At 46.5% G+C, this 16,982-nt stretch overlaps 2 protein-coding genes across 2 annotated transcripts; both read right to left on the bottom strand.

Annotated features, from left to right (window-relative positions):
• Positions 1 to 458: 458 nt before the first annotated feature.
• LOC308577711 (heat shock protein beta-11-like) lies at positions 459 to 1,599 on the bottom strand. Its single transcript, XM_081178131.1, has one exon. The coding sequence runs from the start codon at positions 1,289 to 1,291 to the stop codon at positions 782 to 784; it is 510 nt and encodes a 169-aa protein (XP_081034257.1). The 5' UTR covers positions 1,292 to 1,599; the 3' UTR covers positions 459 to 781.
• A 4,240-nt stretch (positions 1,600 to 5,839) lies between these two features.
• On the bottom strand, positions 5,840 to 15,168 carry LOC308577701 (uncharacterized protein). Its single transcript, XM_081178119.1, has 6 exons — positions 14,949 to 15,168; positions 14,023 to 14,242; positions 12,845 to 12,990; positions 10,692 to 10,808; positions 9,971 to 10,205; positions 5,840 to 6,037 (listed from the first exon to the last, which is right to left on the bottom strand). Exons 2-6 carry the CDS (start codon positions 14,045 to 14,047, stop codon positions 6,033 to 6,035), a joined length of 528 nt encoding a protein of 175 aa, XP_081034245.1. The 5' UTR covers positions 14,048 to 14,242; positions 14,949 to 15,168; the 3' UTR covers positions 5,840 to 6,032.
• Between the last annotated feature and the right edge of the window lie 1,814 nt (positions 15,169 to 16,982).

Here is a 16,982-nt window from a genome sequence, read left to right as displayed (position 1 = left end):
TGTTGTTGTTGTTGTTGTTGTTGTTGTTGTTGTTGTTGTTGTTATTATTATTATTAATTAGACTGGGTTGCTCCAGCCATTCTGGGTGGCTTTCAACACTTATAAAAACATAATCAAACATTATAAACTTCCCTGAACAGGGCTGCCTTCAGATGTCTTCTAAAAGTCAAATAGTTGTTTATCTCCTTGACATCTGATGGGAGGAAGGGCGCCACCACCGAGAAGACCCTCTGCATAAATGCACAATACCAAATTCTGCAGTTGTAAGAAATTTTCACTCCCTGCCTCTTGACGTTGGGCAGGTGCCGTCACAATATTATTTTCGGCGACTGCTAAAAACATTTTTGTTTAGGGCAAAGCCTGTCTAGACAAATAGAATATGGACCTGGGCCTTACGATGGTCAATTGTAATCGTATTTCAGATGATTTTAAATAAGCACCCCATAATGCATAAATAGTATTGTGTATAAATATTTATTATTATTATTGAATAGGACATCTCTATTTTCATCCGAGAAATGTTGGAGGGCATGAGATCCGAACATAAAACACAGCATCGAAACATGAGTTATGAACAAGGACAAAAAACCGAAAAAATCCTCCACCCTGACCTGCAGGCTTCTGCTTTTGTTCATAGAGACGCCTGTTTTCCAGCGTTATATCTGCAAATTGACTGACCACCACAAAGGGAAACGTTATACTGAAAAGCATTCATAGGCAGAAAAGTCCTGCTCCAGAGTCCCAAGTCCACCCAGAGTGTCTGCTGCACCTCGATTTCCTCTTAGCCTTTGGTCCGGCGGCCTTCCATGGAGGAGGCGGCTTCCTGGCCGCTGCCCGGCGCTCGGCCGACCTCGATGGGCACCGTCCTGGCGGGCGGCCCGGCGGCCTCGATGCGCAGCTGGCCCTCTCGGGAGATGGAGCAGCTGAGCTGCTGGCGGTCCACGCTGCCCGGGACGTCCCACTCGCGGCGGAAGAGCTCGTAGCGGAAAGGTCCTCCGGGGGTCTGCGTGGCCTTCCTGCCGGTCAGCACCAGCTTCTGGCCCACCAGCTTGACCACCAGCTCCCGGGGGTCAAAGCCGGCCATGTCTTGGGTCACCGCAAAGGGGGCCTCTTCCGGCCCCCGGGACGCTTCCTCGTGGCCCCGGAGTGGCCAGTTGCTGCGGCTGCCCAGCAGCTCCCACAGCGAATCCATCTCCCGTTCCAGGTCCTCAAAGAGCGAGCGGGTGGGGGGCCACAGAGCCCGGCTGAGCAGGGGGCTCCGGGGGGCCGCCAGGTGCAGTCGGCACAGCATCTTCGTCTCAGGGATGCTTCAAGGGTCTTCTTGCTTGTGGGCTGTGCTTCTCCAGAAGCGGCTCTCTTCTGCTCTCTCTCCCGGAGCCTGAGACCTTTTATTGGGGTCCCAGGCGTCCGGCGCTCTCCTCGCCCCCAAAAAGGACTTGGTGCAAAGGGAGGGGGCTGTTAGTCAGACCCCCAAAAGGGCTCAGTGAGGCAAGGGACCCGCTGCTGTCATCCCTCCGCTCTCAGTGCTGAGGAGGGTTTATAATTAGGGACCAGCTTCCATGCGCAGCCAGGCCAAAATAGAAACCGACACCCATCTGAGTCACTGGGAAGACAGCTGTGAGTTAAACCCTGAAGGACACGTCAGTCAAGATCCGAGGCTTGGAAACCCCCCAGCATTCAGATGCTTTGTGGATGTGTGCACGCTTAATCCGTACCCTCCGACATTTCTCCAATGAAAATACGGATGTCCCATTCCATCACAATAATAATTTTATTATTTATACCCCACCCATCTGACTGGCTCGATGAAAGTCTGTCAGTTTTGATGATAAACCTGATTTGCAATGGGGTTGAATAATTTCGATTGCATCTGTATAAAACCTTAATAAAACATGAAACATTTTTTTTAAAAAATCCCTATTCAGGGCTGCCTTCAGATGTCTTCTAAAGGTTGCATATAGTCACTTATCTCCTCGGCTTGGGGGTTGCATAACTCCAGACCATAGCTATCAATGTTTCCCTTTTTTAAAGGGAAATTCCCTTATTCCGAATAGGATTCCTCAAAAGAAATGGGAAAAGTTGACAGCTATGCTCCAGACCCTCCGACATTTCTCCAGTGAAAATAAGGATGTCCTAAGGAAAAGCAGTACATTCCTGGATCAAATCAGAAACTGCCCTGCTCTATTCCTCTCCCTTGCATTGCTGAATTACCACATAGAATCAGAATGGTTGAGTTGGAAGGGGCTCCGAGGGTCATCTAGCCCAACCCCAAATGAGGGGCTCGAACCCACAACCCTGACATTTAAGGCTCCCATGCTTTACTGACTGAGCCGTCTTAGACATGTTATGCCACGCTAGAGCCTCAGACCAGGACCAGGGTGAGCCAAGTTCAAGTCCTGCGGTCAGTCGCTGCCTCCCAGCCTGGTCTACCTCACAGGCTTGCTGTGAGGATCACCACAAATGGCGAGTGCTGCCGGGGTTAGCAAAACTAACGGATTTAATAAGGTATAAGTCAAACATTTTAATTCAGAAACAATGGAAATGTTTAAATGATTATTTATACAAGCAGGGCTCAAATACGAAAGTTTGGTTGTGTCTAGACTAACCTTGTGAAGAGTTCAGAGAACATAAAGATTTGATGGATTATGAAAGAATCTAAGGAAGGGAAATGATTGAAGAACAGATGTAAATGCGAGTAAGACAACTAAGAGACGTGTGGCGAATGCGCTGGAAGTTTTTTATAATATTTTAACTATATTGCAGTATTTGAAGCAAGAATTTGGTAATATTCCAGTTTATGAAAAGTATTTTTTTTCTTTTTTCTTTTTACTTTATATCTTTTCTTTTTCTTTTTCTTTCTGTTTATTTTTATTAGTTTTCATTTTGGAAAACATGTATATAAGTGTGTTTACAGTGTTATGTATTGTTCTTTGTTTTTCTTTAATTTCTATTTTTTGAAAAATCTAATAATTTTTTTAAAAAATTAAAAATGGCGGGTGCTGCCAAATTGCAACGATGAACCGAGACGTGACGATGGACCTGTGACCTGGAAGCAGAGCTATGGGAACACACTGCTCACATAGTTTATCCCGTTAGGAGGTTTCTATTTATATGCATCCGTAGTAAACATCGCAAGGATGCCAAGCCCCCAGGCCTCTAGAAATAGACACTGACCCCTCATGAGTCACCCAGATTCCTCCTTTCCACCCACCAACTAGCAAGAAATATTTCCTGCAGCAGCTGTCAGGTCCATTCCTTCCCCATCATATGAAAACATCACTTTAAAAATCCCAAACAGGCCAGAACATTGCAGAAGCTGAGAAAAGTCCGGGTGCAGGATGAAGACAAAGGGAGACCCATTCCTTATTTATTTACATTATTATTCTCCTTCCACAGGTTCAGAACAGGGCAGCCCAAAATGACCAAGGGGTTGGAGAGGCTCCCTTACAAGGAAAAGTTGCAGAATTAGCAGGTTTTTTTTAGTTTAGAGAGAAGGAGAGGAAGAGGCCACACAATCAGAGTTTATAAAAATTATGCCTAGGTTGGAGAACGTGGAGGGTGAGAAGTCTCTCTCATAACACTAGAATGTTGGGAGAATAAGGGCAGAAAAAAGAAAGTACATTTCTGGTTAAACTTTGGAACTCCCTGCCACAGGAGGCAGTGACCTAGGCATAGCTGTCAACCGTCCCTTATTTGGCGGGAAAGTCCCTTATCCCAGCGCCGTGTCCCTCTGCTGTCCCTTATTGATGATGTCCCTTAAATTTCCCGGGTTTCAAAGGAAGCAGCTCCTCTCCCCCCCCCCCCCGCCGGCCAGGGAGGAGGGAGGCTCCAACTGTGTTGCTTGGCTGCGTTGCTCACCCAATAAGGAGTTTTAAGAACGACTGGGGGGTGGAGCTTGCATGCCTTGTGCCAATCAAATCAGCCGCATTGCCTGGGGACTCGCCTTTGCTCAGCGCTTCCCAGCGGAGAGGTGACGGTGGTTTTCCTTGCTGCATCCCCTTTGCCGGGTTGCTGCGCTGTGGGAACCACCGCTTGAGGCTTCGTTTGGCTGCTGGCTGGGCTTTCTGCCTTTGGCTTGGAGGGGCTTAGAAGTTGAACATACCTGCGCTCCGAAACTCCCTTATTTTGGCTGCTGATCCCTTATTTTTGAGGCTGCTGGTCCCTTATTTTCAAATCTGTAAGTTGACAGCTATGGATCTAGGTCACCAACCTAGATGACTTTAAAAGGAGATGTCAAGTAACTATATAACATATAGAAGACATCTGAAAGCAGCCCAGTATAGGGAAGTGGAGTTTTTTTAAACGCATAATGTTTTATTGTTTTTATATGTGTTGGAAGCTCCTGCAGCCAATCAGAAGCCGCGCCTTGGTTTTTGAACGGTTTTGGGAGTCAAATGGACTCCTGGAACAGATTAAGTTCGAGAACCAAGGTACTACTGTACTTGGGTTCCAAAGAAAGTAAGTTAAAACAGCTGGTAAAATCTGCTAGACGGAGCCAGACGGGAGGAGGACAGGTGAGTCCAAAATAAAATCCTGGCTCTGCCCAGGCCTGGAAAGCATGGAGGACAGGTAAGCGTGGACAAGCCCCTGAGAAGGTCCTGAGTTGAATGCCCAACGGCATGTCCAGGCAGGGATGGGAGAGCCCCTCCCTGAAAGGCTGGAGTGCTGCTGCCAGCCAGTGTAGACAGTATTGAACTCTGTAGAAGGCATCTTCCTCTGTTCCACAAAGTGGTGTTGGGGGATGAGTGTTCAGACCCCTGGGCTCTCACTTGTGGGGTGCCTCAGGGTTCTGTCCTCTCCCCCATGCTTTTCAACATCTACATGCAGCCGCTGGGAGAGATCATCAGGGGGTTTGGGCTGGGTGTTCATCAATATGCGGATGATACCCAGCTCTACCTCTCTTTTAAATCAGAACCAGTGAAGGCGGTGAAGGTCCTGTGTGAGTGTCTGGAGGCGGTTGGAGGATGGATGGCGGTTAATGGATTGAAGTTGAATCCTGACAAGACAGAAGTACTGTTTTGGGGGGACAGGGGGCGGGCAGGTATGGGGGCTCCCTGGTCCTGAATGGGGCAACTGTGCCCCTGAAGGACCAGGTGCGCAGCCTGGGGGTCATTTTGGACTCACAGCTGTCCATGGAGGCGCAGGTCAATTCTGTATCCAGGGCAGCTGTTTACCAGCTCCATCGGGTATGCAGGATGAGACCCTCCCTGCCCACAGACTGTCTCGCCAGAGTGGTGCGTGCTTTGGTTATCTCCCGCTTGGACTACTGCAATGCACTCTACGTGGGGCTACCTTTGAAGGTGACTCAGAAACTACAACTAATCCAGAATGTGGCAGCTAGACTGGTGACTGGGAGCGGCCGCCGAGACCATATAACACCGGTCTTGAAAGACCTACATTGGCTCCCAGTACGTTTCCGAGCTCAATTCAAAGTGCTGGTGTTGACCTTTAAAGCCCTAAACGGCTTCGGCCCAGTATACCTGAAGGAGCGTCTCCACCCCCATCATTCAGCCCAGACACTGAGGTCCAGCTCTGAGGGCCTTCTGGCGGTTCCCTCGCTGTGAGAAGCAAAGCTACAGGGAACCAGGCAGAGGGCCTTCTTGGTAGTGGCGCCCGCCCCGTGGAACGCCCTCCCAACAGATGTCAAAGAGATAAACAACTACCTGACATTTAGAAGACATCTGAAGGCAGCCCTGTTCGGGGAAGTTTTTAACGTGTGACATTTTGATGTATTTTTAATCCTTGTTGGAAGCCGCCCAGAGTGGCTGGGGAAACCCAGCTAGATGAGCGGGGTACAAATAACAAATTATTATTATTATTATTATTCCTACAGAAAGCCAGAGTCGGTCAGACAGGAGCCGTCAAACACTTCAGTGTGAAAAAGTAAGGCTTTATTGCAAATTCCAAAAAGAGAGAAGACGTTTCCGTATCAAAAAGAGGGCATCCGGTTGCTGGAAGGCGGCAGACCGTCGGAAAGTTTCACCTCGCTATGTTGCAGTGCCAATCTCAGCCAGGAGAAGAGACAGTTGCTGTTATTCTAGGGAAGGGGAACATAAGTAAATTCTCAATTCTGGGGTGTGTGTGTGTGTGTGTGTGTGTGTGTGTGTGTGTGTGTGTGTGTGTAATGAGTTGTCAATCCAGGGGGAAAACTAATCAGCAGTAAGCACAGCACACACCAAAGAAAACAACTTGCAGTATTCCAAATTTTTAAAAGGCGTTTCGGTTGCTCAGCGATAGGGCATGCAGAATTAAATTTATATGCCTCCTTTCCTCCAACCACAGAGGCGTTTTACAACATAAAACGCCAAAAAAATACATAATGTAGTAACAAACGGAACTATACCAACACCTCCCCTCCAAGATTAAAAAGGCCATAGATTGTTAAATGAGCCAAAAGTTCAATTCCTGGCATCTCCAGAAGGGATGGGAATATCCCCTGCCAGAACCACCCCCCCAAAAAAGAGAGCCTGCCAGTCAGAGTTGACAACACTTACCGTATTTTTCCGTTTATAAGACGAGGGTTTTATTATTATAAATTACTGTTAAAAATTGGGGGTCATCTTATACACAGATAGTGCAGAGTGGGGACGTGTGATTGGTGGCAGTCGTGAGCAGGAGATTGTAATTGGCGATTGGGCGGGTGATTGGCGGCTGCAGCAAGGCCTACTGGTGATTGGCGCCTGCTGCTGGCGAGTGGGCAGGCGATGGGTGGTTTTGTTGAGGCGTGTGATTGTCAGCAGTGGTCAGGTAGGTGAGCGATTGGCGGCAACCCTCCCCCCAAAAAGCTCAACAACTCTGGCCAATCTCCCCCCATTTCCTAAATTTGGAGTCCCAAAAAATAGGGGTCGTCTTATACACGGGGGCATGTTATACACGCAAAAATACGGTAGCTAGATAGATCAATGGACCAACTCTGTATAAAGGCAGCTTCCAAGGTTTCCTATTGAAATCAGCCAGAACCATGAGGACTGGCACCTTCTACATTTTTTATATTTTTATGAGTGATTTGCAGTTTCATTGTTAAGACGAGAGGGATGTAACAAACCTGATTCAGTTTCTTTTTATGCTTTTTGACTCTTCTTTCCTCTTTAAAAATCCTTTTTTAAATTCTCATTTTCTCTTCTTTTTTTCTCACCCCCCCCTATTTCCCCCCGGTAGCCAATCAGATGTCCCAAACGGGGAAGACCCCCACAAGCAGGATGCTGAGAGCAGTAGCCCCTCCCACGCTTGTTCTCCATCTTAAGGTAGACTGGCTTTGTCCATGGAGGTTCCAGGGAGAGGTCATAAGGAACTAAGAAGAGCTTGGCTGCAGGATCCGACTCAAAGGGGGCCCATCTCGTCCAGCTTCCTGTCTTTACAGATTTTTTTTTGAGGGGGAGACAGGGAGGGGACTGTGATGACAGTGATACCACACACAAACTTCTGATGCCAACTTTCTAGATCAGGGTTTCCCAAACGTGAGTCTCCAGCTGTTTTTGGACTACAGTTCCCATCATCCCTACCACTGGTCCTGCTAGAAAGGGATGATGGGAGTTGTAGTCCAAAACAGCTTTTTTCCTTTCCTTTTTTTAAGGGCAAAGTTGAAAAGTCAACCTTTGGAATATTTCAAATACCTGTTTTTATAACTTTAAAAAAACCCTAATTATTTTGTTTCTGCAAACAGCTCAGAAGGTTTTCTTGCAATGTAGTGGGGTATAAATTTGGTCAAATGAACAGCACCCCTGCTGCGCACCCCCCACCCATGACATTCCTCCAGAATCCGACCTCTCTCCCCCCACACCCAAGAAAATGTGCAAGATCCCCTCCAGGTCAGCAAGTTGTAGTATTGCTGTTCGGCCACTAGAGGGAGCACCTGGACCACCACGATTTCCTTTTGCGGATTCTTTGCTTCCCAGGGACTCAGCCTGTCGAGTTCATTGAGCCCCTAGCATAACCCATTTTTATTATTAAATATCCTTACTAATAAGAATAGTAGCAGCTGCAAGACCTAGTAAGCATTATTAATTATTATTAGTTGCTATATAAATGCAGGCCTTTTGCCCTAAGGTTCCAGGACAGGCTACAACAATGAAAAAGTATTTTAAAAACAACCTGCAAATCATGGAAATTCCTAGGCAGAATGTTGGATCAGGACCTCTGCAGGAGCCCCTTAGAAAGGAAATTCCAACTAAACATCAGGGATAACTTCCTGACTACGTGAATGGATTCTCCATGGCCTTACTTGTATTTACGGGACCGCCTCTCCTGGTCTGCCTCGCAGAGGACCTTAAGGTCAATGAATAAACATAGTTTAGAGGTCCCGGGACCTAAGGAAGTCAGACTATCATCCACCAGGGATGGGGCCTTCTCAGTGGTGGCTCCGACCTGGTGGAATGCTCTGTCCCAGGAGACCAGGGCCCTGCAGGATTTAACCTCCTTCCATCAGGCCTGTAAGACAGAGCTATTCTGCCTGGCATTTAATTTGAATTCAGCCTGATCTTTTATTCCCCTTCCTTCCCTCCCCTTCCCCTTTTTACAAAGATTACCCGCTCTGAGACCCCATAGCTAATTCTCCCCTGGCCTCCTCACTGGCCCAAGTAGGACCAATTTAGCCAGCTAGCCCTGGTTATCATCTAATGTTTATTGGATGGATTTCCCCCCTAAATTATTTTTTGAATTCTGAATGTATTGTTATTCACATTTTATACTGTATTTTATGCTGTTTTCTTGATGCATCAATAAAGTGTTTTAAATTTGTTGTTAGCCACCATGAGCCTGGTTTTCTGAACCGGGAAGGGCGGGGTATAAATTAAAAATTATTGCTTACCTTGCTGCGTTGGAACGACAAATGCATTTATTTCACTCCATTGATTCAATGGACTGAAATCCCGACTGAACTTGCCGCCTCTAAGCGGATTGCTGATAGACGCAGAGAAGTCTAACGGAAGTTGGACCTCATTTATACAAAGCGCAGCAGGTGAAAAAACAGTTATGCAACTGTGTTAGAAATAACTATTTGGAAAATATCTAATATTATCCAAACAAATGTAGAGTTATGGAATTGGATTTGCCAGCTGTTCTAGTGATGCCCTATGCCCTCAAATATATAAGAGCTTTCTGATGGTAAGAGCTGTCCGCTCAAAGACAGCCACAACATGTGGCTAATAAGTATGGCAAATGTATTATTAGTAGTTAGAATATAATCCAAGATTTAAAAATCATAAACATCTATAATGTATGTATAAGTCCATAAACAAGAAATAATTCTGCCTGCGTTGCGGTGTTCCCTGACAGCAATTTATTACGTTGACTATTTCTTGTTTATGGACTTATACATTATAGATGACGTTTATGAATTGTAAATTTTGGATTATATTCTAACTACTACTAACAATACAGGTGAAACTTGAAAAATTAGAATATCGTGGAAAAGTTCATTTATTTCAGTAATTCAACTTAAAAGGTGAAACTAATATATGAGATAGACTCATGACATGCAAAGCGAGATACGTCAAGCCTTTGTTATAATTGTGATATTATGGCGTACAGCTGATGAAAACCCCAAATTAACCATCTCAGAAAATTAGCATATTGTGAAAAGGTGCAGTAGCTATTCAATCCGTAACACCTGCAGTGGGTTCCTGAGCCTTTAAATGGTCCCTCAGTCTGGTTCAGAAGGAAGCACAATCATGGGGAAGTTGAATTACTGAAATAAACGAACTTTTCCACGATATTCTAATTTTTAGAGTTTCACTTGTACATTTACCATACTTAGAAGCCACGCGTTGCGGCTGCATTTGAGCAGATTATTCTGTATTGCAACACAGGGGTAAGAGCTGTCCGACAGTGGAATCTCCCCTTCCTTGGAGGTTTCTAAACAGAGGTTGGGTGGCCTTCTGTTAGCCGCCATTCCTGCACTGCAGTGGGTTGGACTAGATGACCCTCGAGGGTCCCTTCCCTCTCTGCAATCCTATGATTCTGTGACGCTTACCGCCGCTCACATTCACCCATTGGTCCTGGGAGTTGTCACTGGAGGTCATCTCAGCACTGGGGTCGCGGGACGGCAGGAGCAGTGTGCTTTCCGGTGGAGCAGGGCTGGTGGGATTCGCACCCGGGTTGTCCCCGCCACCGTCAGGCACCTCCTCGTCTGGCTGCTCACTCCCGTCCCCGGAGCAGCGGGGGTCCAGGGCCTCCTCCCCAGCCCCATTTTCCTTCTTTGGGTCCTCCTACAAACACATTGAAAGAGAGAGAGAGAGAGAAGGTGGACTGTGAAGGAAGCTGCGCTCTGCAAGCAGGATTCGAACTCCGAGCAACAGAAGGAATTAGAGATCATTGTATGATGGCTAAGATATGAGAGAGAGAAGACAGGGTGCAGCAAGGGGGAGAAATTAAAAAACACAGTGGGAAATGGAGTGGGAAGCCAGGAAAACAAACAAAAAAATCTGTTATGTATTGGAATTAAGCCTTAAGCAAATTTAGCAGGACATCTTAAGGCAGTGAGTTCCACATATTAACACTGTGCTGTGTGACAGCCTCTTTGGCTCATCCAGAAAAGCAGAATGCGGCCCCCACCCATCTTTAAGTCTAAGCCAGTAAGAAGAAACATGTCCTCTTTCGGCATTGGCAAGACGTCAAGAGCACCTCTGAGGACGTGAAGAGGGCCCTTTGTTTCCCCCTCACTGCCTCCTCCGGGGCAAATCATCTTTCGTAACCTGCTGAGCTGGGTCTTCCTTCAGCATCAAGAATCCATCTTTCTCCTCCACCTCCAAATTGACATCGGTGTCGTTCTGAGATTTGTATTCTTCGCTGTCCGTCTCAGAGACGGTAAACTGGGAAGGAGACACAGAGAAGGGGCTGATCAATGGCTGTTCAGTCAATCAATCCATCACTCTTCGCACCAAACTCTGGGAACTGTAGGCCCATTTTAAGTCCCATTTAAAAACCAATAATTTTATAGATTTGTTTCTCCGTTTGACACTTTTATATGGTTTTGTATGCATGGTGGGAGTTTAGGCATTGGGGCCATCTTTTTTTTATTGTTCCTTGTTTAGTTTTTAATTTTTTTAACAATTTAGTGTGGTTTTTTTGTAATTGTTAAGAGTGAATTTCCATTTAATTATTGTTTGCTGATATTTAACTTCACTGTGTACCATTACACGATAATGGAGTCTTGCTTTCTTTGAATTAAGTTGTTTATTTTAAAGTTATGTTTTTATTACGACTTTTGTTTCGGATCAGATTATTATGGCGTGTGCGATCTTTGTTGTTTCTTCAGCTTGTAAACTACTGGTGTATAGTAATACAGAAAGACAGCATGCAAATTAAAATTTTGAATTGTGGCTCTGTGAGGGGAATGGGAGCCTCCCTAACAACTCTCAACACCCTTAAACTACAACTCCCACAATTCTTTGAGGGGGAACCTCAGCTGTTTTAAATGGTATCACAGAACTCAAAGAACTCGTAAAATCATGGGGTTGGAATCATCTAGTCCAACTCCATTATGCAGGAATATGCAGCTGTCCCTTACGGGTATCAAACCGGAAACTTAAGCGTTAACAGAACCACACTCTAACAAACCGCGTCAATCAGGATTCGTATGGTGTAAGCATGGCCTTAAGTAATGATTGGATGCTTTTTAACATCTACATGCAGCCGCTGGGAGAGATCACCAGGCGATTTGGACTGGGTGTCCATCAATATGCAGATGATACCCAGCTCTACCTCTCTTTCAAATCAGAACCGGTGAAGGTCCTGTGTGAGTGTCTGGAGGCAGTTGGAGGATGGATGGCGGCTAACAGATTGAGGTTGAATCCTGACAAGACAGAAGTACTGTTTTGGGGGGACAGGGGGTGGGCAGGGATGGGGGATTCCCTGGTCCTGAATGGGGTCACTGTGCCCCTGAAGGACCAGGTGTGCAGCCTGGGAGTCACAACTGTCCATGGAGGCGCAGGTCAATTCTGTGTCCAGGGCAGCTGTCAACCAGCTCCATCTGGTACGCAGGATGAGACGCTACCTGCTTGCAGACTGTCTCACCAGAGTGGTGGATGCTCTGGTTATCTCCCGCTTGAACTACTGCAATGCGCTCTATGTGGGGCTCCCTTTGAAGGTGACCTGGAAACTACAACTAATCCAGAATGTGGCAGCTAGACTGGGGACTGGGAGCGGCCGCCGAGACCACATAACACCGGTCTTGAAAGACCTACATTGGCTCCCAGGACATTTCTGAGCACAATTCAAAGTGTTGGTGCTGACCTTTAAAGCCCTAAATGGCCAGCATACCTGAAGGAGCATCTCCACCCCCATCATTCTGCCCGGACACTGAGGTCCAGCTCTGAGGGCCTTCTGGTGGTTCCCTCCCCGCGAGAAGCCAAGCTACAGTGAACCAGGCAGAGGGCCTTCTTGATGGTGGCACCCACCCTGTGGAACACCCTCCCACCAGATGTCAAAGAGAACAACAACTACCTGACATTTAGAAGACATCTGAAGACAGCCCTGCTCAGGGAAGCTTTTAATGTTTAACAGACCACTGTATTTTAATACTTTGTTGGAAGCTGCCCAGAGTGGTTGGGGAAACCCAGCCAAATGGGAGAGGTACAAATAATAAATTATTATTGCAAAGAAATGCATTGCAGGGGGTTGGACTAGATTACCCCTGGGGCCCCCTTCCAAACTCTACAATTCTCTGATTATATGTCTTAAAGGAAAAATAAAAGGAGGAGCAACTTATGGGATTTATCTGTGGTAAGGGGAGATCCGGATGAAATCCAAAATAAGTCAAGGGCCGACGTTTCGATGGCTGTGTCAAGCGGTTGTGGGGAAAACAACTTGCTTGCGTTAACAATGTGCTCCCGAGTCTCAGAGTCACCTCATAAGTCGGGTCCTCAGGATCATCTTCATCCGGTAATTCTTTCTGGAGTAGCTCAGCCCAGCAGAGTTCCTCCTCTAGAGTAACATCGTCCTTTTTCCTTTTGTTCCCTTTGCCCGATGGGTGGACGGGGGCGTCCAATGTCTCTGCAGGAGGAGCAGCAAGATGAAAAATAGACAAAAACAAAACAACCTGCAGAGGTCTTGCCAAGGTTGCCGGTTCGGTCCCCAGGTGGGGCAGCTGCCTCTTCCCTCATTGCAGGGGGTCTGACCACCAGGTAATCGACAGGGTCCCTTCCAACTCTATGATTTTGAACAGTAAGAGGAGATCCAGAAAAGCAGGCGTGAGCCAGGGTGGTGCCCTGGTTTGAGTGCTGGCCCTGGGGGACCAGGGTTCAAATCCTCCCACTCGGCTATGAAGCTCACTGGGACTGGGTGACCTCTCAGCGTAACCTACCTCTCAGGTTTGTTGTGGGGGTTAAATGAGGAGGTGGGGGGGGAAGCTGCTTGAAGGAAAGGTGGGAGAGAAATGCAACAAAATGGGGGGGGGAGTGTAAAAAAATGCACATGAACTAAATAAATAAATTATTAATAATAATAATAAATTATACCCCGCCCTTCCCGGTTCAAAAACCGGGCTCAGGGCAGCTAACAACAATTTTACATAACAGCATCAGCATAAAATACAGTATAAAAACATGAATAACAATAAAATTCAAAAACCAGTTAGATAATCCCCTGGGCTGGCTGGCTGAATTGGTCCTACTTGGGCCAGCGAGGAGCCCAGGGGAGAATTAGCTGTGGGATCCCAGAGCAGGTAATCTTCATAAAAAGGGGAGGGGGAGGGAAGAGAAGGGAAATAAAAGATCAGGCTGAATTCAAATTAAATGCCAGGCAGAATAGCTCTGTCTTACAGGCCCTGCAGAAGAAGTTACGGTAAATCGTGCAGGGCCCTGGTCTCCTGGGACAGAGCGTTCCACCAGGTCGGAGCCATCACTGAAAAGGCCCTGGTCCTGGTGGAGGATAGTCTGACTTCCTTAGGGCCCGGGACCTCTAAACTATGGTTGTTCATGGACCTTAAGGTCCTCTGCCAGGCAGACCAGGAGAGGTGGTTCCGTAAATATGTGCCCTACGTAGCGACGCCTGCCCCTTTCCTTTGCCCCTGCCCCCGGGTCTCACCTTTGGGGACCAAACCCCGTTCCATGACGGTCAGATATCCGAAAGCACGCTGGAACCTCAGAGGGGCAAAGGCAAGGATGACATGCGCTACGGTTCCCAGCCGCTTCTTGGCGTGGCGCACGGGTCGGTCTGGAGACTGTGCCAGGGATGCTTTGCCCGTGGGGGTCCGCACAGGGATGGTGAGGCGAGCCCAGGGGAAGAACTTGCGAAGGAACTGGAACTGAGCAGCCAAGAGCAAAGGAAAGCGATTTAGAGACGTACACCAGTCGCAGGCTTTCGTAGCCGACACAGACATGTAGAATGGGATATACAGGGAAAATAAAACATAAATCTGAACCTCAGCAGCGGATCCCAAGAGGTGAAAGGAATAAACACTGGGAGATTTGGCTGTTGAGGTTTCACCAGTGCTGTGTATTATTATTATTATTTCCATTTCTATACCACTTTACATTTAAAAGAACAAATCTCAAAGCGGTTTACAACACATTAAAACATCACATAAGACAACTCAGAATAAAAACAAATTCAAGCTTAAAGGAATATATTTCAGATCTCTCAAGCCACCTTGATTAAATAATAATAATAATAATAATAATAATAATAATAATAATAATAATAATTTATTATTTGTACCCCACCCATCTGGCTGGGTTTCCCCACCCACTCTGGGCGGTTGATGATGATCTGGGCGGCTTCCAACAAAGATGAAAAATACATTAATTATGAGCATCTCAATAGTTTTTCATCTTCTAGCCTAGCATCCTGCCTCCAACAGGGGACAGCCATGTAAACCAGGAAGCCCACAAGCAGCCCTTCCCTGCTGCTGGATTCCTCGCCACCCCCAGGGACCAGACCTGGGGAGACCGGCAAGCACCCCGGCACCCTAAAAAGGCCCAATCCACAAACCAACCCCAACTGTGACTTACCAGATACGCCAGCAGACGACAAGGGCTTCTTACAAACCAGACTGTCCGTGACACAGAAGTCTATAGGAAGAGAGCCCAATTTGCCAAGTTAGTAGGAGGGAAGGGAAGCACATACTGTCCCACGAGATTTTAATCAGAGTGCAAGAAACCCGATGCCCTTTCAAAATGTGTTGGGGAGGATTATTGGGTTGTTTCTGTTTTATGTATTTTGTGTTTTTATATTGTGTTTTTATCCTGTGAAGCGCCCTGAGACCTGCAGGTATAGGGTGGTATGCAAATTTTAATAATAATAATCATCATTATCATCAGCTCCTGCACCAGTCCTTGTTGCACCAGTGAATACACAACTATTAAAAGAAGAAGAAGAAAGCTTCTTTTGCACCTCACAGGTGTGTTGTTGAAGTCTCTAAGGCTAAGCCCTGAGCCCTTGCTTCCAGGAAACTTTGCTTCCAGGGAAAGAGGATGGGGGAAAGAGGGTGTTGGAAATGCCCTCGGTGCCAACCCACCAAAATTTCCCCATAGAGACAGGCAGGTTAGCATGCACAGATATCGGCCACAGGACTTCAGTCCCTCCAAAATAAAACCCTTTGAAGTAACATGCTGTATAACTCCTGGTTGCTGTACCCAAGTAGTGCTCTGCCAACAAAAAAACTTTAAAAAACTATTTTTTATTTTATTTTTAACCAACAACCAAAACACAATGAAACCTCCCAGGCGGCTGGTACATTGGGTATACATAATCAATAACAACATATTCAAATCAACCATATGTACAATTCTATATACATTAACACTCCTCCCCCCACAAGGTTTATTTGACTTTTAACATTTTAATTGCCCCAAATTGTTCAAACCTACCCAAATAATTCAATATTTTCTCAAACCAATCCTTCTCACTGACCTTAAACCCTTTCATTTTGTGTATCTTCACAGTTAAATTATAATATTTTTCAGTTTCTTCCTCCATTGGTTCACCCCTAGCTCTTCTGCATTTTTCCAATTACTCGCTATAACCCGTCTGGCTGCAATTACCATCCATTTTACCCATTTACATTCCTCTTCTGTTTCTAACTCGGTGCTACTCAGGCTGATAAGAGCCATTAATTTAGAGCTACAAAAAACTAGATCAAAACACAAAGGTTCACGGTTCGTGTGTCAGGCCGGGTCCTGGGTTCAAATCCACTCTGCCACAAAGCTCACTGGGTGGCCTTGGGTCAATCATGGCCTCTCGCTCTCTCTTTCTCTCTCTGCCTCGCCTACTTCTCAGGGTTGTTGGGCGGGGATATACGCTTCCTCACTATATCCTCACATGGAGCTTTTCTCAGGTGCACAGGTGAGAACAGTAACAGATTACCTCCCAGGTTTGCTGCAAGAATATAATAAGCAGGCTTCCTCAACCTCGGCCCTCCAGATGTTTTGAGACTACAATTCCCAGCATCCCTGAACACCAGTCCTGCTAGTTAGGGATCATGGGAGTTGTAGGCCAAAAGCACCTGGAGGGCTGAGGTCGAGGAAGCCAATGCAACACACACGATTCAAGCAATTTACAGGAACCACAGAAAAACAGAGGCATAAAGTCGGAAGGGACCCTGAGGGTCAGCGAGTGCCATATTTTGCCCAACTCGGGGCTCAAACGCAGAGCCCTGAGATTAAGAGTATCGTGCTCCACTGACTGAGCCATCTTGGTTCTCAGGAGAAAGAGGCGAATGGCTTGCAGAAGGATAAAACCATTCTCCCAAGAAGGTCTTTGAAAGGAAAGTCAAAAAAGCCTTCCCCGCCCCCAAATCAATGCAGTATGAAATAAACGCAAGTATAAATTAAAATAAGTGCTAAATAAATGGAGAAACTTTTCCCCACCCCCTGCTGGTCCAAGCCTTCTTCCTGGAAGCCAAAAACCGATGAATTCAGAAAGTCTTAAGAGCTGAACAATTCCCCTTCCTTACAGGAACACTCAGTTTGATGCAGGTAGACCTACCTGCGCCGGACGCCTTGGTTCCTTCTGCTCCATTGCATGGAAAGCAATGGGGACAAGCT

Source organism: Podarcis bocagei (assembly GCF_964188305.1).
Source record: "Podarcis bocagei genome assembly, chromosome: 18".
NCBI classification, from domain to species: Eukaryota; Metazoa; Chordata; class Lepidosauria; order Squamata; family Lacertidae; genus Podarcis; species Podarcis bocagei.
This window is presented reverse-complemented; position numbering and strand designations above follow the sequence as displayed.